The sequence below is a fragment of the Pteropus medius genome, unplaced genomic scaffold (assembly GCF_902729225.1).
Source record: "Pteropus medius unplaced genomic scaffold, Ma_sr-lr_union100, whole genome shotgun sequence".
NCBI lineage: Eukaryota > Metazoa > Chordata > Mammalia > Chiroptera > Pteropodidae > Pteropus > Pteropus medius.
The window spans coordinates 10600485-10625637 of NW_024355008.1; the positions used below are offsets into that span (position 1 = coordinate 10600485).

The 25153-nt window shown below is 39.2% G+C and overlaps 1 protein-coding gene across 2 annotated transcripts in view; it reads left to right on the forward strand.

Moving 5' to 3' along the window:
* The first annotated feature begins 5967 nt into the window (after window positions 1–5967).
* The window catches only part of CUNH3orf52 (chromosome unknown C3orf52 homolog), a 30720-nt gene continuing 11534 nt past the window's right edge, over window positions 5968–25153 (forward strand). The window contains exons 1-3 of one of the 2 annotated variants that reach the window (XM_039856826.1): window positions 5968–6354; window positions 12334–12457; window positions 20526–20653. In XM_039856826.1, coding sequence (XP_039712760.1) covers window positions 6220–6354; window positions 12334–12457; window positions 20526–20653 — 387 coding nt within the window. In that variant the 5' untranslated portion in view covers window positions 5968–6219. The remainder of the gene's footprint in view (window positions 6355–12333; window positions 12458–20525; window positions 20654–25153) is intronic. The other variant, XM_039856827.1, reaches the window with a different exon arrangement.

Genomic DNA, 25153 nt, shown 5'->3' on the forward strand with positions numbered 1-25153 from the left:
ATAGACTTTTTAAAAAGAATGTATTAATTATAAATAAAATGAGACAGTTAAGTTTTTTCTTTAGCAAACTTCAGATTGCATATATTTGGTATTTATTGAAAAACAGAGAGATGCATTTTATTTCATAAACAATTCCTCAAAGATATAGCTGTATTTATTCTTAAGCATCAGAGGGCCATCGATTCAGGAATAGAAGAAATCTAAAGTAATGTCATGAACTAAGCTTCTAAAAGAAGATAAGAAATGGAAGAGATGCTCAGATATTCACACTTAAATTATTATAAGAATTATTATAATAAAATAAGAAATTCCATAAATTTCTTATTTCTTTATTAGTGTTCTAATAAAATTAAACACACAAAAATGTCTTCTTCACAAATGGAAATGGGGCTAAATTCAGTTATCAACAGAGGTACTACCTATATTGTTGCTTTCCAATTCAATTTTGTAGAACCATATCATAGCCTTTCTTCAGCCATGGCATGTATCAATATTGTGTTCAGAGAAATCAATCAACCAACCAACAAAACTGACATTAATCTTCACTACAATGATAGAATGAAGCATTGTGGTAATTGGATTGAAAGCACTTGCATGGGATTAAAGGAAATTGTGGTAATTCTGGTCAGTAATTTTTAAATGATTATTTTGAAAATGAATTTTTCAAGAAATACTATTATCTTGATTTTGGTTCCTTTATAAAACCGCAACTGCCAAGTCCTTTTTTTTAAATAGGACTTATAATATCAAGCATAGTTGTTTTTGTCTTAATTTAAAAGGTTTCACATTTGACCTTTAGAGTAATCTTTTCATTAACGGAAGCCAGACTTAACAATACAACCAAATAGGTGAAAACAGCAGAAAGGAGAAGAATGATATCATTTATTTTCCTTGGGACAAGGTCAAAGAGTAATAACAATGATATTTCTAAGTAGAGCCCAGACGATTAAAAATGTTTTTTATAGGATCTCAGAAAATCTTAAATGTAACAGTAAAAGGAGAGAGAACAAAAGATGTCATCCTCTAGATCAGATAGAAAGACTGAATTGCATATAATTTCCCTAAATAGTGAATATTTTCCAGTTCACCAAATATATTTTGATTTGCTGAAAGACTGTTTTCTTCAAATAGAGGATAAAACATTAGGGACTAGAATATCTTTCTAAATAGGTCTCTAAGGATTCAATAAACTGGCTATGGAATAGTGCAATTTAGAGGGCCAAGTGTACCACTTAATTCACTAAAGGGGACTTAGCTACTGAGTCCACTGTGTAGAAGAGCTAATTAGGATAACTGTTCTTAAAACCTAGGTTTATTTTGCCTGGTGTTGCTGTGACCTACGTACAAAGTGAATTGTACTTTTTACTTATGGTCATTTTTAAGGAAAAAATTTGCTATTCAACAAAATACACCAAAACCTTGAATGAGTTTATGATCTCAATTAGGAGATAAATGAGGGCTGGCATGATGTATTAGATTCAGTAGTTGGAGTTTTTCAAATAACACATAGATGCTACCATTCTAAGCACTTGTGGGTGCTAATTGAGTGTACCATATTCCTCATCAGTGTAGGGATGTAGAAAAGGTTGAGCAACGCCAATCTTGGCCAAGATGCCTGTAGAACCTGCACTACATGGAAATAGCCACTTCATTCTTGCAAAGGTATGAATAGAGGCTAATCCCAAGACTGGTTTAGTTGACAGAATGGAATAACTACTATATACCAAGGTAGGAGCATTTCCATGTGCCAGACTATTGGGAAGAATTTGTAGGCACTCATGCCTTTCTTCAAAAATGCCTTGAAAACTGCAAAATGAAACATCCAAACCAACCATTTCTCAGTTGTTTTCTGCTTGATTAGCCTGAGTGACTAACCCAATTACTAATGTTCAGAGTAGAACTGCTTTCCATCTGACAACACATGAGTACAAACTCGTGTTTTCAAGAGACAGAGATCTATTTGAAGGTAATGAGATGCTTTAGTGCTTTGGTAATGTCACTTTGATGATGTTACTTTATTTTTTGGTTTATTCGGTAACTGGGAAATTATTTTCTCCTAAAGGAGATGAAGAAAAAAGAACAAGTACTATAACAAGGAAAGCAAAATTGAAAATCTTACACTAGTCAGCAAGCCGTGGCAACAAGATGTTTTAATTTTTTAATGTTATTTACATTTGACTCCTTGAACAAACTGAACTAATTGAGTCAATAATTTTAAATTGTATTTAAAAGAACTATTTGTACAAGTACAATACACTTTTTTTTTTAAGAAAAAAACAAGTTTAAAGAAGTATTTATTAAAAAGCAACTTCTATAGAAATAGATTTTGAAAAAACTGCAAAAATAAATCTAGGTAGAATTTGGTTCCTCATTCGCTAATCTTTAACTTTCCTTGAGAATTGTTTAATCTAAACCCGGTTCTACCTCCACGGAGAAACACTTCTTTATAACTTGTTCCAAATCCTCAATTTGGAGTCAAACTGGCAGGATGAAAAAAGTTCTCAAGTAGAGGCTGAGATACTCACCTACATTTTAGGTTGGCTGTCTGGAGATTAAGAAATTCGCAGTTATCAGAAATCAGGACTAGGTCGCAAGTAAAAATGTAAGTAGTTCAGGTAATATTGGGAGATGTCAACAAGTGTCAGTGATCAAGAAAATGTGACAGGACAGGAACACAAATCAATATTAAAAAATAACATTGAACCAAGGGTTATTGCTGGACGCTAAACGCGTGGAAGCTGCTGGATATTTGTTACAAAGATATTTAGGGTCGTAGAGAGTAAGAGAATATTTACCGAGTCTGCTATTTGTCAGACACAAGAATAAATGCTTTACTTTAATAACTTCATTTAATCCTTCTAACTCTACTGGGTGGGAATCGTTTTATAGTGAGGAAGCTTGTAGACATTAAACAACTTGCCCAAGGACACCCAGGTCGTGAGTGTTCTAACTGCTTATCTTCAGAACCTATACTACCATATAGATGTCAATCATGTACAAGGATTAGGCTTATGGAATTCTGGAAATGTAGTCTAGATCATATAATACATAAACCTTGCTTTACAATACTCAGAATGCATTAGGAGGTGTGATTTAAAGAGAGTTTGTGACAGGAAGCAGTAGCTTTTCCATCCTTTGAGGGAGCAAAGGAGATTTTAGGCATCTGTTCATGGAGAAACCAGGCTGGGAAGGTAGCTACAATACCTCTGACACGACAGGAAATCTCCCATTGAGACTGAGATCCTTCAGTCAACAAGGGAACTATGAGAAAGGTTGCCTGAGCCCTGGGTAAGGATGGGGGTCCAGGTTTAAGAGGTTTTGGTGCTTCTCGTTGGGGTCTCCGGCCCTGGGCCTAGCAAACCATCACTGTTGAGAATATTATTCAAGTTAATGAAAACTTATACAGGGCACTGTGCTGGATGCAGAGCTAAGTAATGGTGATATACAGATACTTCAAAGAGTTTAAACAATAAAAGAGACAGACAGGAAAAAGAATTACTGTTCATATTTATTCTGACCTCTTCACTGATTCTCAGACAGTAAAATTCAAACAGGCTCTAGTATTAGGTCCTTTGTCCTAGAGTTTCCTCTCCTTTCGGAAATCTGCACAGCTCACTCCTTTGCACTTTTAACTCTGTTCATATTTCAATGTTTTTTAATTGAGGCATAATTGATTTATATGATTATATTAGTTTCAAGTGCACAACATAATGATTTGATATTTCTATGAAATGGTCTCCACAATAAGTTTAGTTAACATCTATCACCATACATAGCTACAACAATGTTTTTTTCTGGTGATGAGAACTTTTAAGATCTACTCTCGGCAACTTTCAAATATGCAATACATTGTTATTAACTATAGTCACCACGCTGTACATACATCTCCATGACTCATTTCACCTTCTTAATGAGGTCTAAGTTGATCACCCTATTTATAATTGCAACTCTTCCCCTCCCCTCAACTTTCACCACTCAGTACTCTAACCTCCCACCTTCTGCTTTACTTTTTTGTTTACAGCATGTTACCTTCCAATATTCTAGAAACATTATTTATTAAGTTTGTTCCCCTCATGAAATATAAGCCTCACAATGGCAGTGATTTTGTTTTGTTTAGTTATCTCTTCAGACATATCTCAAGCACTCAGATGAATGCTTGACATATAGCAAGCACTCAATACTACTTGTCAAATTAAATTGTACTTGTGACATATGTAGCACAAGTACAATGGGTCTTGGTAGCAGAGAAGAATGTGGAGAACTTTTGGTAGAGGAAGGGAGTAAGAGAAGGTTTAGTGAGGAAAGTATGTTTCAGCTAGGGTTTAAAGATAAATGGGTGTTGTCCGCTGGTCTGGAGTGGGAGGAAAAATGTTCCAAGCAGAGGAAACATTATATATGCAGATGTGGGAGTGGCAATAGAATGGGCCCGCCAGGAAGAGGAATCTGGTCAGACCAGAGGGGTCAACTGATCACTGAATGTCTGAGAGAGAACACTAGATGTCAATTATTGTAGGGAAAGATTCTTTTCTCTTTGCATCCCAGATTCATTCTCTGTTCTGAGCCCCAGGAAGCTGATCCCCAAAGTTCATCACCAGTTTCCAAAAGAAGTCACAGACAGGAGACAGGGTAGAGAGGTCAGAGTATTTATTCCTCTTTGCAACCCTGCTGGGCTGCAGTCCTGACAGTGGCTGCAACTTTTCTGGACTACAGATCCTATCAGGAAGGCCTTCCTCAGTGGTCCAAGGGGTGCTAGTGGCTTTCTACTGTTGCTAGTCTTTGGGTATCTCAGCACCTTTCTTGGTTCCCTTAACCCTTGCTCTTTCATTAAAAAGCTTCTTCCAAATTCCCAGCTGAGAATGCAGCCTGATTCCTGCAGGATCTGCCTCTAACAGAGAAAAGCAGAGAAAGCAGAAGTCAGTGTAGGCCAGAAGCTGAATGGCTACAGTTAGCAGGACCCCAACCAATAAGCAGACAGAATCCAAAGTCCAGATGATCTGATAGCAGGTATTAGACAACTAGAGACTCAATATCTAGGCAGTGTCTGAATAGTAGGCATTGAGGGTGCCAGACTTTTGGACATAAGTCAAAATCTTCTGAAGCGGAGCTTATTTATGTGCATCCTGTCCACACCGCAAAGGACTCTCAATATATGTGTGTGTAGGGAGCAGGTGTGAGAAGTAGGCAGGTAAGCCTGCTCTGAACAGAAGCTCAAGAGGATCAACACACACCACCAAGCTTAGCAAACATAATTCCAGGCTCATGAAACCAGAAGTTCTGAACTATGGATTCTGTGTCGGTGTGTATACTTTTCCCTCAGGGTGTGTGTGTGTGTGTGTAGGGGCAGGGGTTGTCTGTGACTCCTCTTCCTAAAGGTAGATAGCCTTTCATAAATGTTTGTGAACGTTTGCTATGTGTCAGTCACTGTTCTGACTGTTTTACTGACATCCACTCTTTTGACCCTGGCAACAGCTCCATGAGGTGGGAACTAATATTAGGCCAACTTTCCAGATGAGGAAACTCTGGCACAGAGTGATGAAGCCTCAAGTCTCACAGTGAGGAACCCTATGAAAAGGGATTAACCTGGGCAGCCTGGCTCCAGAGCCTGCAGTCCCTTCCTCCACTGATAACTGTCTATTTATGCCTGCCGTTGGACTTGTTAAAGGAAGGTGTTCGTGTGTTTTAGTAGTTGTCTTCCTATGCTCAGAATCTCCCGTGATGCCTGACACGCAAAAGCTGCTTCATAGTTATTTGTTGATTAAATGAATGAACTTCTGCTAAGCGGTGAAAGCTGGGTCAAGTCCCAGGAACAGCCCCTGGAGATGGAATGGTAATCTTCTTCCGTGGCATGGCGCTGCCAGGCCATCAGTGTCACAGCCCTCCACCCAACCAAGCCCTCGGTTCAGCTTTTGCTTTGGATCTTCAGGAACAGGGAAAGGCAGTGCAGCGCAGGCAGCGCCCTGAACAAACCAGAAAAACCACCTTCCTCTGCTCTGCTCGGGAGCCCACGGAGGGCACCGCAGCCAGCCGGAGCGAGGGGAGCCTCCCCCGCCCGCCTGCCAGCTGCCCCGCCCGCCGCCTGCCCGCCGCCTGAGGTCTCCTCCGCCCCGCCCGCTGGGGGTGGCGGTGGAGTGAGACACCCGGGAGGCTGCTTCGGACTCTGCACCCTCGGGTGTGTGCCTCCCGCTTCCTGGAGGGCTGTTTAGTCCTCCTCCGCCGTCTATGGAAGGGGCCAGGTCCCCATCGCCCGGAAACGAGCTAGAGCTGTCAGAGCTCGAGAGGCATCCGGACGAAGAGACGCCTCTCAATGGAGCCGCCCAGGTCATCCCTTTTTCGGCCGAGCCGGGTCCAGCCCAGGTAAGGTTTCCTTGGCGCTGGCGGCGTCATCCGAGCTCTCTCGGAGCCGGACTTCCCGCCAGGACCCGGCGCTGGCACCCGAATAGTGCCCGGTTTCCAGCCAGCTCTGCCCGCGCCACCGACGCCGAGCGCGGGTGGTGCGAGCTGCAAAGTTCTCAAAGGAGCGGACACTGGAATGTTCTCCAGCCCGAGCTCGGCTTCCCCACCCCCACCCGCACCCTCAGACCCCTCAGATCCCTCTGGCCCCCATGGAGCTTAAGGAATCGTACCCGAGAGGTGTGTGGCTCCTCGCTTCTGGGAATCTCCAGAGAAAGAGATGGTTTAAAAGAAATCCTGTAACTTTTAATTTAGTTTTTCTTTTTTAAATTGAGAGAACTAGAGTGATAGATGGAGTCGTTTCCTTTTCTTCAGGATCTCTTCGCTGTCTTCTTTACTACTTTTCCACTTCCACCCACCGTCCACCCTCTTTCTAACTCTCATCCACCGCCCACCATCACCCAGCCTGGTGCGCATCCGCTAGATACGCACTTTCTATCTTCTCCCCGTCTGGCCATTTGATTTCACAGCAAGAGAGATGGGGGAGAGTAGAAAAAGAAGCAAGAACGAGAAGCGCGGCGAGAACTTTCCCTGCTCAACTAAAGGGAAATAATTTTAAAAGTTCTTATCCCAAAGAACTAGACTGTACCTCATTTGCTGCTTCTGCTTCATCACAATCTCTAAGGAAGTCCTCGGGGATGTTTAGACTGAAATCTTTTCTGATTAAGCTCTAGCAGTGACAGGAGCATTATTCATTCTCATCAAATGCCTATAAAACAGAGAGACTTTGAATTATCAGCCACCTACCTTATGATTAACCTCTAAGATTGACTTGAGGTTTACTGTATACATGGAACTCCATATCCATATGGGTGTGTGTGTGTGTGTGTGTGTGTGTGTGTGTATTTTAACCTGATCTTTCTGTTGATTTCAGGGATAAGCAGGGAATTCAAACAGTGAAAACATTGCTTTTGCTTCCACATTGAGTCATGGAAATACAGTAAAGTCTGCTCTTATAGGTACATATAAGCACCCTGGAGAGTAATTTGTTATTCTATATGTCAGTGAAAGATGAGCACCACAGAAGAATGAAAGTTGGAGGAAGATAGTCTGATCCCTGTTCAAGTGGCCACACTGTGGACTTGTTGTATCAGTCCTCCAAAGAAGTGTTTAGGAATGGGAACTGGGAATACTTGCATGATTCATGTTAGATAGACCCAAGACACCCCAAAGACACCATGGTTTGAGACTGAATCCAGAGATTCATGTTAGATAGACCCAAGACACCCCAAAGACACCATGGTTTGAGACTGAATCCAGAGATCTGAGTTCTAGTGTCAGCTTCACCACTAAAAGATACATCCTAGGGCAAGGTGATATAGACTGTATTTTCCCAATTGTCCAATGGTGCTTGTGTAATGTGGCTCACCTGGCTTCTCTGTGAGGCCCGGGAATACTTTGCTGAAAACAGTTGAGTAGAAGAACATGCCAAACACATGTAAGATATCAGTATTTTATAATTGCTTAGCATCTACATAGTACAGTAATTATGTCCTCCTTAGTCAGGTATATACGGATATCCTAGGCTTCCCTGTGAGTTTGCTTTGCAGGTCACTGAATAGAAAACCTGTGGTGAGAGACCAAATGGAATGAAGGTGAAGGGTTATGTGAGCACTTGGAGGGCATTCTAGAAATGCTTGAATGGGAAAAACTTTACAAAGAGGAAAAAAGAGGAAAAAAAAAAACCCCTTGTCTAATGTGTTAATCTTTCTTTTTGGTTTTATGCAACAAGTTGAACTGTGTTTTAAATTGGATTCTCAGCCATTTCAGTCAAATGACAGCTGGTTGTGTAAAAAAACTACTTAATAAAAATCAGGCTTTTTTTTTTTTTAAAGAAAAGTCAATTAATGTAGAGTTCTTAAAAGCGTTGGCTATCATAAACACAGGATTCAGACTCTTAAGAATTTTGTGTAGCAGTCTCCTTAAACTATATATTAAGATTGTCAATTTTTCTATGTATGCTTAAGTCCATGTATTTTTATTAACCATATATTTTGTACCTATCCTATGCCAAATATTTCTCATACATAAATGTATTTAATTATCACAGCAAATTTCTGAGGAAGGTGTCAGTATATATTCTGATTTGAGAGATGAAGAACCTGAGGCTCAAAAGAGTTACTAAAATACTTGAGTTCAGTTAACGGTGGCTCTGAGATTTGAACTCAGGGTTTTTGTTTGGTTTTGTTTTTATACAGCTAGAGATATACCAATGTATAATTTAAATACATAAATTTAATATATAATTTATACTCATTTATGTGTAACTATCTAAATTATATATTACTAATTTCTGTCAGTTTGTAAACTTACAGAAGTTTGTTCAGTTGAGTAGCATGTCTAGAATAATGAGGGAGTTGCAGATGGGTTGGTAGATGGGTGAGGAGTAGGGAAGAGTTTGGGGATCATGGAGAAGAAGATGTCCCATGTCATAGCTCTGTCTCTGCTTGGAAAAGCCGATCAGGGAGAGTATACAAAGATGTTGGAAAGAACTTTTTTCCCTTTTTTGATCTAGATTTGAGGCTTGAGGGAAAGGAATATAAGCCATTGAACTTCACTTTGCCTGCTGGCACTGTAAACATGGTGATATAGTTAAGTTTAAAGTGAAAAATAAATTACTCTGTTTCCAAATAGAAGGTCTAGGGACATTTTAAGGGATAGTAACATCATTATGACAGTAATAATCCAGTACATTGATAATTTTAAGGCAGGCAAGACTTTATATGAATGAGCAAGCTAAAAATTAGCCCTATTGCTATGCGTAGTTCAGAATTTCGGACAAGAATCAACTGGCTCTTTTGTGCTTGGATCAACTAGTGGATTAAATCCCACAATGAAGATTATAAAGTACAGATTTTCCTACATGCTAAGAAAATTTTCCTAGGTCTATGTAATACCAGTTCCTAATTGAGCCAAAGAGAAAAAACTTTTTGTATCCAAGAGATATATAGTCCTGCCATTGTTTAAAGACCTTGTGTCATATATTTGGACTCTTATGTGAAGAGGGATGTGAATATCTGAGGATTGTTAAGAATAACAAAAAATTCTTGAGCTATGTAATGCAATCATAGAATGTAAAATCAGTTTGCAAAAATCTCTGGACGGCATCCTGCAGGATAACCTGCCTGTGGCCTCCTCTCATGACTTAAAATTTGAGCAAGAGAGGATAAAGAAACCAGTGAAGGAGGCCACGTGTCTCTGTGATGGGTTTTGAGGGGAGACTCAGACTGCACAATTAGTGCACACCTACTATCAGAGACCTTCTTCCCTCAGGGCATAGTGGAATCTCCCAGGGACACTTCTAAAAAATACTAATTCCCTGGTTGATTCTAATGAGCAGACAGCTGAGAAGCACTGTTCTGTATTATTGGGTTGGGAGTGGCTGGCAGACCATTTTATGATGGCTTAAAGTCTGTGAAGATTAATCATGCAGTGGATGGTGGTCTCTGCCCTAGGGCTGATGACAGGACAGGGAAGAGAACCAGGCTGTAAGATGGCAGGTTTGGGCTGGACAAGAAGAAGCATTTCCTATAGCCGAGGGCTGTGTAATTCTGAACTGGGTTCCCCCAGGAAGTCACAGAGTAGTGGCCTCCTCAAACTACCAAGGTATGAGGTTTATCATCTTTAAGGGACAGCATAAGTGAAGGCACAAAAGGCCAAAGAGGTACATTGATGCTCATTCTGCGACTTATTTGAGACTCACAACTTTTTCATTTTGTACTAATCTTTAGGGTCTGGCTGCTTCTTATATAAGAACTAAAATGGCATGTGTCTTAGGAGTTCTGTAAATAGGAAGATATGGTTCTGTCCCCTGAGAAATTAAAGGTTCCTCATACTGGGACTTCTTTTCCTACGTGCTTTACTGAGCCTTTGCCTTTGGTGGCTTTGGAGCAGTTATCAGTCTTTGGGTGGGGATGAGATGTGGCTCTATCCCTGGACTCCAGAAACACTGACTTCAAGAAGGTCTTCCTCTGTCCAGATAGTCTTAGGGCCTCTATTGTTTCTTCACCCCTGACCCGGAGAGCCAGTGTAAAGGCCTCTTGGGCACTCCAAAGTGTGACCTCTACTTTAGAATTTATCAAAGTACATTTTTAAAAAGTTTGGAGCCCTCTGTGACTCAGCAACAAACATTTATCAAGTGCCTGTTACCTGTATGATGCACAAGTGTAGGATATAAGAACAGAGAAGTTTAAGAATCAACGTTTCCTCTATGTGGTTTCACTTTACCTAGGACGATAAGGCCAGTATCTGTTTATATTTGAATACGAAACCAGACAAGGCAGTGGCAGATGGCCTGAGTGGACAGCTCATATATTGAGACATCTCTACATAGGTGGGATGATGGGGAGACCTCTACGAAAGGAGAGATTTGGCCTGGCCCCTGAAAAGTGAGGAGGTTTCAGACCAGAGGTCTCAACCCTAGTAAAGCAGTTGATTCATTTTGGGAGGTTTAAAATTATAAGCCAGGGCCTGCTCCCACTTCCCTACAGTCTGATCCCCTAGGTATAGGTTCAGTTCCTTCTCAGGTGATTCTGATATATAGCTCGGCTTGGGAATCTCTCACTGAGAAAGTCTGAACTGTAGTCCTTATTTGGATAGTTTCCTTTTCTGATGGTCGCCACCAAAATCACGATAGGAGAGAAAGTGAACAAGATATCAATTTGAGGACAAGCCTCTGGAAGTGCCTGCTGCTGCTCTGTGGAATAGGCGAACACTCAGTAATGATTGTGTCCATTTGTTGAGGTCTTAATATTTGTTTAGCAAGGGCTTAATGTACATAACCTCTAGTTTTTACAATAGCCCTGTGAGCTAGATTTATTATTTATATTTTTTCTAGTTGAGGACATTGGGGCTGGGAGTTTCAGTAGCTCGCTGATCATCACCCTGCCTTTAAGTGGTATAATGGAGATTGGAATCGTGATACAGAAACACAATTTTCCCTCATCATATTCCATTGTTTCCCATGGTCTCCATGCAGAAATTATCAGATGGCTCAGTGGGAAGTCGAAGAATCATGAAAACTTGGTTAGGGGCAGATTGCAGTGTTGCGAGTGAAGGCAGCTCCATGGCAGCCAGCTTTGCTGGTAACCTGAGCTCTACACAGTGACACAGGAGGATATGGACAAAAGAGAGAGCATGCCAGCTTTGCAGTGACACTCAGCAGAGATTAGTCCTGCATATTCTCTCTGAACTGCATCTTTGAAATGGGCTAATGCCTCCCTTGCAAGGCTGTTAGGATGAAATAAAATAGTGTTGACTATAATTATTTAATCCCACACTGTGCCTCACTACGTCCATTATAGCTTATTTCCTGGTGTCTCTCCCTTCCTTCCTTTCATTTCCCTTCCTAGGCCCTTATTAGATAGAGTCTAGGCCACAGCAGTAGCTTCTTAGCTTTGTCTTGGTATGTCTACTCTAAACTACATATCCTTTTTTTAATCTTCAGTTCAGCTTTTATGTTTTAGAACTTTCAACAAGTCTCTAGTACATGCCAAATTAAGTCCAAACTGCTCTGGCAGCATTAAAAACCCTCTCGAATATGCTCCAGGCTTACTTTCTTTCTAATCTTATGAGTCAGATGAATCTCTTGGCCACTTCCATTATAAATCAACACCGAGGCTACCCTTTCTTGTGTTTGGAAGGCTTTTTTCTGTCCATCCTTCAAAATCCTGCCTGTCCTCCCCACCTCAGAACCCCTGGCGCATTTTCTTGCTAATTTTTTTGTGAAGTTCCACTCTACCCTTTTGTAAGCTTGACTCAGAATGTAGTCCCCTGAGGTCGGGATCCTTCTGCTTTCATTTCTCTGTCACTGGCCCATACTAAGTATTCAAAAATGCTTGTTAAAACCATATGACTGCCTCACAGTATCCCTTTGCTTTCCAGGCTAATCCAAAAAGCCCTCAGAGCTCCTGTAATAGGAAATTGATCAGAAAGTGTCTACTGTGGATGGTCTTCATTTTCCTAGTTCTCATTACAGTGATCATTACAAGCTTCTTTCTTATTAAAGGTAAGAGGATTTAAACATGACTAAGTTGATGAATTTTAAGAAAATTGTTTAATGCTATGACTTACACTGAAATGGAAGATATATTCATTACTATTTTATTATTTATAATTTGAATTTAAAACAGTTTTGGAATATGTTATATGAGTGGGAGACGTATATGATTCTTGTTTGTTGTTTCTTTTGTAAGCTCCAGGAGAAGTATGGAGATCAATGTTTTACTTTATACTCTGCCCATTGGATCTTGAAGATTTCTTAAATTTTTAACTTATTTAAACACTAATTTATATTTTATTGCATCTCTGAACCTGCCTGACATTTTTTTCTTATAATTGGTTTAGTAAAAATAATTATTGTGCTTCATTTGATATACCCAGCATATTATCATTATGATAAAATGATGAATAACATATTTGAAAGTTTTAAAAACTTTATAGAACCATGTATACATAAGCTATCATTATACAAACTTATTTTGGAAATAACTGCTTATTGTATTTATATTGTGTGTGTATACAAAATAAAAAATTACATGATGCTAACTATATATTTTACATACATTCTCTCATTTTAAAATTATTTATTGTGAATAGAAAAATACATGTTAAGTTACCCATAAAACTCATCCATATTATTACTACTTTGTTATATTTTCTTTTTTGTACTTGCATTTTAAAAATAATTTGAGGTCATTTTTTTTTATAGTCTTGTGGTCTACCTTTAGAATTTTAATGCATAGTGAGATCATTTTTCCAATTTATTAAAAATTATTTGTGAACATATTAAATTTTTTTTAAAATTGAGGTATAATTGACATATAACATTATATTAGTTTCAAGTGTACAACGTGATGATTTGGTATTTGTATATGTTGTGAAATGATCACCATATAATCTGAAAGCTTCCTTTTTTTAATGACTGCATGAAGTAGTCTTCCACACCATTTTAAAGCCTTTTAGGTAGTTACCAATTTTTTATAAGTATCAAAATTTTTATGATGCATAGCACCCTCCAGTGGGCAATCATTTCAATATCAAAACAGGATGGGAGAAAACTTTTTAATTTGTATGTGGGAGTGATTATAGAGAAAAGGGTCTCTTCTGGAGCTGGGATACTCCTGAGGGTGGTCCAGTCCAGTCCCTCAAGGATTTGTGTCGAGTCAGGCTCTCCATAATAAATACAGTCACAGGAAGAGAGCAAGAAGGGAACTCCCCCAACCCCCAGTCTCTCCAGAGGGGACCCTGGGATTTTCCTCAGGAACTGCGTTTGCTATTTACCTCCTGTTCCTCCTCCCCAAACTCCTTCAGCTCCTGTTTCAATGTTTTATGGTCTCTAAAAAAATACGAAAAAATTGATAACATGTGCCAGCCTCCAGTATGTGAGTTTCTTGGGCAGACACCATGTTTACTTAGTTACTTAGGCCATTGTTGAGGTGGGATGGATGATTCTTTGAGGCCATAGGCTGGTTTTGAGGTGGGGAAAAGTTAATAAGTGGTGCTACACCTCTTCCATCACACTGAAGACAATAGTTTTGGTGTGAAGCACTGATACTCCCTCTTCGCATCAACTCCCACATGTGGATGTGGAAACTAGAGTTGAGTCACACGGTCTTGTCCTATCACAATTAGTTGGTGCTATCTTGAAAGTTGACTGATTTGTCTGTTGACATCTGGGGCCTATAACAAAGGATGATGCAACAGATCTGGGTGGTTTAATATTCAGGATTCTAAAGCACAAGACTCAAGAGCTGTCTTCCATTCTCAAAAAGTTATCCAACCCCTTCAAATCACAAAGGGCAGTCTGAAGAAGAAGGGATTCCATTTCCTTCACCGTTTTCTCAGGGAGACATGAAAGTTCATAGGATGATATTCAGGGAAGAACTAACTGTTTAACACTGGTAGTACAAACTTCACTTCCAATTTGGGTATAAAAATGTGTCCTTAAAATGTTAATACTATAAGAAAGTTTTTCAAACGTTTACATTTTTTTTAGTTAGGGAAATACTTTTATTTTACTTGGCATTCAGCCCTGGGGGGTTTGGGCCTATGGGGGAGTCACAGTAGATGATGGGAGTGCATTAGGTATACAGCGGGTGGAGACAGAACTCCCCTCTGTGACAGTCTCAACCTCACCCAGAGCAGCTCTGTAGGCACTTCTGGATTGGCAATCTGCAGTAATCAGCTATTGCCTAATTGCCAAACCCATTGATAGGAATCAAATATTTGTAGAACTTTTGGGTACTGTGTGGAAAAAGCTCTGTTTGGGAAAAGGGCAGTGTCAGATAGTTAAGGGCTTTACCTATGACCGTCCGAATTCACTTAGAAGTAATGTTCCTCAGGAATGACATGTGCCATTCTCCTATTCCTTCCTTTCTTCTCAACTCCTTAATCTCCTGTCTCAGGGCGCTGTAGTCCTCAGACCGAGGCTCAGTGGTGTTAGTAACTATGGAGCTGGAGTGGTCACAGAAGGGGACAGTACATGTACCCCAGAATGCAAAGGGTAACTAGTTGGAGAAGAGACAATGGGGTACCCAGGGCAAGGTGCCCAGTGGGAGGTGTGTCTTGTCATTGATATTGTTAAGAATGCAAGCAGAGCAACCTGTAGCTGGTTTTATTATTATTAATGTTCTGTAGACTGTGCACCCCTTATTGCCTGCACCCGGGGTAGGCTGTCCCACCACTCTGCCTTTGGCATGCCATTGAAGTGATGGCAAATTCAGTATCATAGCTCAGCTTAAGGCACTGAGCCAGGGATGCGTACACACTATGGAGGAGAGGCTAGCATGCCACCAGGCCTCATAGTGGACAATGAAATCTTTTTAAAGTGGACAATTTTATGGACAAAGCCCAGGGAATCCTGTTGAGTCTGGAAGCCTGGTTTTATCTCAGCTCTTTAGGGAAAGGTTATTAATGGAGTCTCTCCTTCTCCTTAAGGAATTAAAAATTCTTTGGTATGAATGGTGAAGTAAAAAAAGTCTCTCTCTCTCTCTCTCTCTCTCTCTCTCTGTGTGTGTGTGTATGTGTGATCTTTCTGGATAATTTGGAGAATCACTTAAGCTTCCTCGTGGTTTCTGCTTTCTTTACTAATTTGCTCCAAGCAAGGAGAAAAGAGACACTGAGTAACACCTTAATAATGAAACATTCCTTGGTTTGGGCAATATTTTATTTTATTTTATTTTATTTATTTTATTTTATTTTATTTTATTTATTTTATTTTATTTATTTTATTTTATTTTATTTATTTTATTTTATTTATTTTATTTTATTTTATTTTATTTTATTTTATTTTATTTTATTTATTTTATTTTATTTTATTTATTTTATTTTATTTTATTTATTTTATTTTATTTTATTTATTTTATTTTATTTTATTTTATTTTATTATTTTATTTTATTTTATTTTATTTTATTTTATTTATTTTATTTTTTTGAGGGGAGACAAATATTTTAAATGTTACAAAAACCAAACTGTGACAAGTAGGTGGATGCTTAGAAATATAATTTAAAGGTGATCAGATTTAACACTCTAGGAACCCTTATGTGATATCGCCCAGCACTTTGAATTTCTGCCTGCCCCCTTTGCTCTCTAACACAGGTTTTTCTGTGAGTAAGGACGCTGTGATACCAAGATGTAAGCAGGGACTTCCCAAGTGATGCTGTACTGAATGGATTTGTTTTGCTTGGGTGTTGGGAAAAAGAGCTACGTTTAATGATATCACATGGTCTTGGTAGACAGACAGGTTGCATAAGACAGTGCTTTCGGTTGTCGGGTGACTCATGGGAAGATCCTAGAGAGACAGCATTAGCAAGCTATGAGCTACCGAGGTCCTTAGGGCAGGAACATAATAGCAACTTTGTAGGCCCAGTACCTTGAAATTTCTTTGCATGTTCACCTGTTTCTCTTTCCCTTAAGTCTCATATGTTTCTATGCATTCCCAAGACTGACTCCTTCACCTGTGTTGTCTACAGTGCCCTTGCCAGCTTTTTCTCACTGTAGACCTTCAGATAGCTACATGTCTCTCTAAGCATCCTCAAGCTTTTCTCAACTTGGACCTCTTCAAATGTTCTAGTATCATCTCTTATTCAAAGCAATCTCCTTTAGACTCTTGCTACTTCATTTAGATACTTTTCTTTCTCTTCTTTCATCAGCAGACTTCTAGAAAGAGAGGTATGCACCCGGATCTTGCCTCCTGGTGACTCCTAAACTACTTGTATCCATAGGTTCCAAATGGGTCTTCCCAGGGTCACCAGCAATTGCCTAATCATGAAACCCAACAAATGGCCTTTCTCCCATCCCCTGCCCTATTTGCAGCCTTCAGCTCTGGTAACTGTGTTGTACTCTTCTGGATCTACAGACCTCCTGGACTTTAGGTCTCCTGCTATTTCTACCTTCAGCCTCCACATTGTGGTGCATGAGACTTGTCTTCAGCCTTCTTACTTTTCATATTCTTCCTTCTTTCCCTTTTGCTCATTTGCTCCTCAGTCAGCATTCATCCTCTCATATCCCACAGTTTCCCTGAGTTTTAGTCATACCATTTGCTGGAGATCTTTACCTGGAAATACCTATCATTGCCTCAAGCATTATCCATGTGGAACTACTATTCATGTGTATCCCATTCCCTGTTAGTTCACCTAAAGTATAAAGAATAAAGTAAACTATAAAGTAGTTTTATGGTGAATCATGAGACCAGAATTATTTTAGCTCTGCCACCATCCAGTTGTGTAACTTTAGGCAAATGGCAAATTCTTCAACCCACTTGGCCTCGGTTTCCACATTGGTAAAATATAAATGATTTCTGAATCCGAGTCTATAAATGTACCTTGACACTACTACTGACAGGCTCAATTGACCTGAACAAATATGCCTTTTCTCTAAGCCTCAATGCCTTTATTTTAAAATGAAAACATTAATATTTATCTCATAGGATTGACTTTGGGATTATCTGAAGAAATAGTTACAAGTGCATAGCAGAGTGTCTGTACGTGATGCTTAATATAGTAGCTAGTATTCTTCCTGTTATCCAGACTTGAGATTTTGGAACATTTTTTATTTCTTCTTCTCTCCCATATCTAGGTAATAACCAAGTTTTATCTATCATTTCTCTTTTTCTTTGATTTTTTTTTATAACAGTTTATTTGAGCCAAACCGATGATATGTGTTGGGGATCAAGATCTCAAATGCTCCTCAACCATTTCTTGATTAGCAACTTTCATCATTGACTACCCAGTTACTGAAAGACACTGTGCTGGATACTTTATACATATTAGTTCTCATCTTTGCCATCACCTACAATGTAGGCATTGATATACCTGTTGAGGAAACAGCTTCAGGGATTTAAGTGATGCTCAATTATTCCATGGCCAATAAATAGCTGAGCTGGGATTCAAACTAAGTCTGGCTTCTTTTAAAGCCAGCTTTGTTCCCACTGTCCTGGGCTTTCTTCTCCCTTCCTTCCTCTCTTTTTCCCTCCCTCCCCCCATCTCCTCTTTCCCTTCCTTTCTCCCTTCTTTGTACTTCTCACAGCTGTCAATCAAAATCTGTCTCTCTCAATCTTGTGCCTACTGGTTTCCCTGCCTCCAGTCTCTCCTGGTTCCCTTTCATCCCATCTATCACCACCAAATTGACCTCCACCTCTTCCATTACCTCCTGCAAACATCTGGCATTTAAGGTCTCTTCTACAGCCTCATTTCTTATATTCCAGCCAAAGATCTGATTTTGTGTACCTACAATGGACTTTTCCCATTTTAAACTTTTTTTTTTTTAACACATCTTCTACATGGTGAAGTCTCATTAATGACATAAAACCTCTGCTTACTAGGTAAACATCTTGCTGTTATTTTAACAAATACCAGTTTGTTAAAATCTGTCCTAAGATCAGATTCATTATTCAATGATGCAAGTTAAGCATATGTTTTCAGAACTATTTTTGGAGACCCTCTTTTCTAACTTGGCATCTCTTCTCAGAGCCCTTGAGTTCAGCAGTCATGTGAAACCCATATACATTCTCTGGTACCCCCTTTTCCTTTCCAAAACAGTGATTCTAACTTTGAAAATGTACATGGTGCATGCAGAGCTCAAAGATATCCATTGCAGCATTATTTATAACAATGGAAAGCTGAAAACACTAAAAGATTTAAGAAAATAGGCAAGCCAGTTGTGAACATTATGCAGCCATTCAAATAATCTTTGCAAGGAATTTCAAACACATGGAGAATGGCTTTTCATATATTAACAACAACAAAAGAATCAAGAGAAACAATCAATGACAGCAACAAACAACAAAAGCAGGATACAAATTACCTTTACATTAAGACCTCAACTATATAATATATGTGGGGAAAAACTTTTTCATTAAAGAATTATTAGTATCTTGCTTTGCTACAATTTCCTATTTTTTTTTTTAGTTTTTTGTTATGAGGGCATGACCTTTATTTTGAGACAAAATAATGCAATAACTTACAACAAATAAAGATGCTGGGAAATTCCCTGTATTTGGGGTCCACAAGATCACACCTAGATTCCGTGGTTTGTGGGAGGATTCACAAGACTCAGCCTATAGTTGTAGAGATGACTATGATTTATTATAGCAAAAGGATCTGAAGAGAATCTGGAGGAAACGAGGTGTAAGCTTCCAAGAGTGCTTTCCCGGTGCAGTCCCACAGGACACACTTAACACCTCTTGCAATGAGTTGTGACAACAGTGTGTGCAATGTGGTCCACCAGGGTTTTATTGGGGTTGGTCACATAGACAGCCTCTGCCTGGCATGTACTAAAATTCCAGACTCCCAGAAGAAAAACAAGTGTTCAGCATAAGCCATACTGCTTGTACGAACAGTTGAGGTGCAGTGAGCCACTCTTATCAGAAAATGGCGGGAACCCTCCTGTAACCCAAGTTCTAGGGGCCAGTGAGAGGTCAGCCTTGAGCAGAACTATCTAAGCTGTCAGTCTCAGGCCTGCTCTGTTAACCCTTCCGTGTACATTCCCTTACTCCTTATACCCCAAATTTCCATACTTTGCCAGCGACTCAGTACCAAGATTCTTACTGCTTTTCACCTGCTCTTCCCTCATAAACTCTAAATTGATTCCACTATGGCCTTTTCAAAGTCCAGTAAAAGAGGCAGTATATGTTATGTTTGAAGCATGGGATTTGAGAGGAAAATCTACGGCAACCAAACATCTGGTTCTACCCGCCCACACCTTTTTCAGGGCCAGAGAAGTGGTCTTTGTGTGGGCCCAGCCGGTGAGGCCTAGGCAGAACTAGGAGTATAATTAGTACTATGAGTGCCAGCTTCTAGCTCTTGGCTCCTGACTTTGTGTATTTTTCCTTTAGCTCTAATTGCATAAAAATCAGTTAGCTCACAGTCATTAGAGCATAAGCAACCACACAGAACTCATTGTTTTAGGAATGTAGGCCTCACGTACCCTGGGGCTCTGAGTGCAGTTTGGTTTCTTTTCTGCAAACAGAGTGTGTCAACATTCCTTTTCTGTGGGACACTCTAGAGTGGTGACTTCATGTCCACTCTCCATCTCCCTGGGAGATTTCAAGACATGGGCTCATGCTTTCATATTCTAGGCACCACTCTGTTCTGGTCAATGATGCCACTTCCTTATGTGCACAGAACCGAAGGTGATTCTTTGCTCTCACTCCCTATCCCCCGTCACCCATGTTCACCACACCTCCCCTCATCCTGGCTGTCCCCAGCACCTGCCTTGACACCTGTGTACATAGCTAAGCTGCAGGTTCAGTTTAACAAATTCTTGTTCTTCCCACTTCCTGCTGACCCTTTTCCAGTCTATATTCAATGGAATCTGAGACCCCTTATGGCATAAAATAAACAAAATTTTTATCACAATGGTGGCAAGACCCTGTCTTTATTTGATCTACTGAAACGGGAAAGCATTTCTGCTCATACTTGCTTACTCTTTCCAGGCTTTATCCTTGATAAGTGCTCATTGTTTTTTCTTTTCTTTTCTTTTTCTTTTTTAAGTGTAACAGCCAATGAATAAATAAGTTTATTATTTTATGGATGTATTTACTTTTTCTTTCATTTTCACCCTCTACTCTCTTTAGCAACTTATGTCGATGAAGATGAAAATGAAATACTTGAGTTATCATCAAATAAAACATTCTTGGTCATACTAAAGATTCCAGAGGAGTGTCTTGCTGAAGAGGAATTGCCTCACCTGCTCACGAAAAGGGTAATGATGTTTTATGCATTGTTACTGAGTTCTCAATATCAGAGTATGGATTCTGCTACAACAGTTGGCATAGAGCTACAGAGTAAATAGCTTTGAGCTTGGATTCTTTGTCTGGATTTTGGTAGAAACTGATGTTTGGAAATGTATTTTCTGTTGTGCAAAACCAGAAGGAAGAGCCCTGGCCTCCAGCTAAATGCATCATGGAGGCTAGTGTTCTGTTTCCTCATTTCCGATCTTATATTTGATTTAACTTGTAGTCTCATTGAGGGCCCTATGCCAAGTGCCAGGGCCACAAGTCTGTGCCCTCGGTGGGAGCTACAGTCCAAGTAGAGGAAGCAATTAAATAGTTATAAAACAGTGCAATATGTTCTTATTGTTGAGACACTGTACAGTGCGTTTTACAACCACAAAGGAAGGGCTTCTGCAGTGAGAATAAAGGCTTGGAGGGCAGTGATTCCTGGGGCAAGTTCACAGGGCTCTTTGAGATTTTTCTTTCTTCAGTCAGTGAAAATCGCTGCACTTTCCCTGTATACCCACAGGTGCATGCATGAAGTGCATATAAAGAACTTTGGAAAATATTTTTAAAAATTATCTGATTTAAAGGTGATAAAAGTAAAGCACAGTGGAGTGAAAAGACTCCTGCCTACACAGCGTCCCGATCAAATATGTTCAGGAACAAAAATGAAGGACTTAAAGCTATCATTGTCTTATTGCCAGGTCAAGAACTCCTTTCTTTTACATAGGCCAGTTTCCAGATATTTCTGGATATAGAAGATAAGTAGGATGAATATTGGAACACTATACCCTCTCTGTTGCTTTATTGTCTTGCTTTTGTAAGCACAGTTTTCCTAGCTCATCTCACATCTCATTGCTAGAGTGCTCTTCTCTTAGGGTTGGGGCCATTACACTGCTTAAGCCAGTCCATTAGCTACGTAGTATAATACCTTAGCTCATGCGCTTGATGCAGAAGTTAAGGATGGCACCTCTGATAACCTAGGGAAGGTATCTCTCTTGTTCTGGAAGCTGGTTTCCAATTAGCCACTATGCCTCACTCTGGCAATCAGCTCACTGAGCTCCTAGCTCAGTCTGCACCCAACCTCGTAGGCACAGTATGAGAGATCCAAGAGCAAGGGGTGAGGAACCCCCCTCTTTTACTTCTTTGGGTCTAAAGTAGATAATGTGCTTAAAAGCTCTCAAATATATAAATATGTCCTAATTACAGCAGGGGACAATGTCACCAAAACTAATCTTATAGTGGACACTAAGAGTGATCCAGTATACCACTTCATCTCTTAACTTAAATTTTTAACTTGAATTTTTTTCTGGGAGCCTACTATGTGCAAAACACAGTGCTAGACTCTAAAGATTAATAAAGGAAGGAAGAAAGGGAAGGAACAGAAAACGTTAGAAGGATGATATTGGCAAGAAAGTCCAAACCCACCCACAGCTAACATCATACTCAACAGTGAAATGCTAAAAGTGTTTTCCTTAAGATTAGAAACAAGACAAGGATGTCCACTTTCACCACTTTAATTCAACATAGTATCGAAGTCCTAGCCACAACAATCAGATAAGAAAAAGAAAAAAAAAGACATTCAGATTGGAAAGGAAAAAAGTAAAACTGTCATTATTTGATATTATATATAAAGAACCCTAAATATTCTGCCAAAAAGAAAACTATTAAACTGATACGTGAATTCAGTAAAATAGCAGGATACAAAATTAATATTCAGAAATTGGTTGCATTTTGATAGACCGATAACGAACTGTCAGAAAGACAAATTAAGAAAACAGTCCCATTTACAATAGCATCAAAAAATAAAATAAAATACTCAGTAATAAATTTAAGCAAGGAAGTAAAAGTTCTGTACTTGGAAAACTATAAGACACTGAAGAAAGAAATTGAAGAAGATACAAGTAAATGGAAGCATATAACTTGCTTATAGATAGGAAGAATTAACATCATTAAAATGTCCATACTACCCAAAGTAATATATAGATTCAGTGCAATCCCTATCAAAATACCAATGATGTTTTTCATAGAACTAGAACAAATAATCCTAAAATTTATATGGAACCACAAAAGATTCTGAATATCACAGCAATCTTGAGAAAGAACAAAGTTGGAGGCATCGTGCTACCTGATAATCAAGCTGTACTACAAGGCTATAGTAATCAAAACAGCATGGTACTGGCATAAAAGCAGACACATAGATTAATAGAACAGAATAGAAAGCCCAGAAATAAACCCACACTTATATGGTAAATTAATTTATGACAGAGGAAACAAGAATAGACAATGAAATAAAGACAATCTATTCAATAAATAGTGTTAGGAAAACTGGACAGATCATGCAAAAAAGAAAAAAAGAAACTAGGCCACCTTCTTATACCATATACCAGAATAAACTTAAAATGGATTAAAGACTTAAATATAAGACTTGAAACCATAAAACTCCTGGAAGAAAACATAGTCCATAAAGTCTCTGACATTGCTCTTAGCAATATTTTTTTTTCTGATATATCTTTTTGGGCAAGGGAAACAAAAGAAAAAATAAACAAATGGGACTACATCAAACTAAAAAGTTTTCACACTGCAAAGGAAACCAACAAAATGAAAGACAACCTACTGGATAGGAGAAGATATTTGCCAATGATATATCCAATAAGGGGTTGATATCCAAAATTTTTGAAGAACTCATCCAACTCAAGATTGGATTACTGGATAGTTAACAAGATTAAGACCTTCTTTGTGAGTGGTTATATTTCCAATGGGTCTGAAACAGAAGATTACCCCAGCATTTCAAACATGTGATAACCTAGATGCACAAGAACAATGGACAGGGCTTGCTTAAGGCAAAGATAAACCTTTTACTAAAGAAGTTATAGGCCTGGGGCATGACGATCCACCATGACCTGCCCAGTTAGGAATTTATGATCAGATCACCCTGTGAGGTTACTTTTGGTCACAGGACTTAGATATATTACAAAGTCCTTTTTTTTCCACAAAGGACAAAAGACAGACATAAACACCACCATAAGAAGCTCAATCTAAAAGGAAGAGAGAAATCATAATAATAATAATAATAATAATAATTATTATTATTATTATTAGTGCTTGAAAAAGAAATCTCATCTATAGCATCCTCATCCTCCCTATTGCTAGCCCTGTGAAAGACTCTTTCCAACTTCCCAAATGTTCTAAATGATTATCAGCCTATTGGCAATGTTCTTTACTTTGGGGCTCAAAAACTATAAGGTGAACCAGTCATTTTCCCTCAAAATTCCTATCACTTTATGCTTCTTTCCTCCTTGACATTCAGAAGGAAACACTTTCCTTCCTTGCTTCATCCTCAGTGGGTAGTGTGGTAACATGTGAAGAAGTTGGGTTTTAGTGTCTGTAACACTTAAAATTGAATTATTTACTAGCAGAGTGACCTTGGATAGGTTTCCTAACCTCTTGAATGCCGTTTTCTTTATCAGTAAAAAGGGGAGAGATAGTAAAGCCTGTTATGTCAGGTTCTTATATGGTCACAGAAATAGTGACAAGATTCAAGGAGTACAAACTGTAGGTGCTCTGATCCTCTCTGCTCTGCCTTTGAGAGACTGAATGTCACCAGGTGAATTAATTGGGGGTGTATTGTGGTAACTGCAGCCTCCTTGAGATTCCCTTGGGAATGAGTGGGAGGCAAGATGGGCAGAGCTCCCCTCAGGGTACTGCTTTTTGGTATGTTCTGCTGCTTGCTACTGGATAAGTAATGGGACTCTGAGCTGTAATGGGTGCAGCTGGACACCCTGGTCTCAGCACAAGGGTATTCTTGGATACTGGTGAGATTTCTCGAACAATGTCTGGGCTGAGACTTCAGGCTGGGTAGTAGAGGGTCTGGCTGGGCTCTAGAGGCCTGGCTGTGGGCTTATTCCAGCCTTAGAGTGTATCCATGCTGGAGAGTGTAACCAGATCCCAAAGTAGTCTCCTGATTTATGCTAGAACCTCTCTGCTAACGAATAAAGCATTAACTTTAAAATATAAATTTAAAAGAAATGCAATGTAAATACATTCGGCCACATCTTCCCTTGAGTACTGTTAGGTTAGGATTCACATCTCTGAAACATGATAAAATGACCAATCAAAATGGGAGAAGATATTTGTAACATAAAACCAACAGCTAGTATCCAGAATATAACACCAATCATTCCAGATAAATGGATAAGAAAGAGACAACCCAAGAGAAAGACAGTGAACTAATAGGCAATTCAAAGGTGAGAAATCCCAAAGAGTTAATAGACACATGAAAAGATACTCAGCCTCACAAGTAAGCAAGACAATGCAAGTTAAAACAATGTAAAACACAGTGTTATACCCCTCGAAAATCTAAAAACCAGCTAACAGTGCCGACAAGGCTGTGAGAAATAGACTACTTCTGCATTGCTGGAGGAGAGAAAGATGAAAAGCAATTTGGCGAGATTTAATTCAGTTAGAGATGGACCTACTTGTGGATG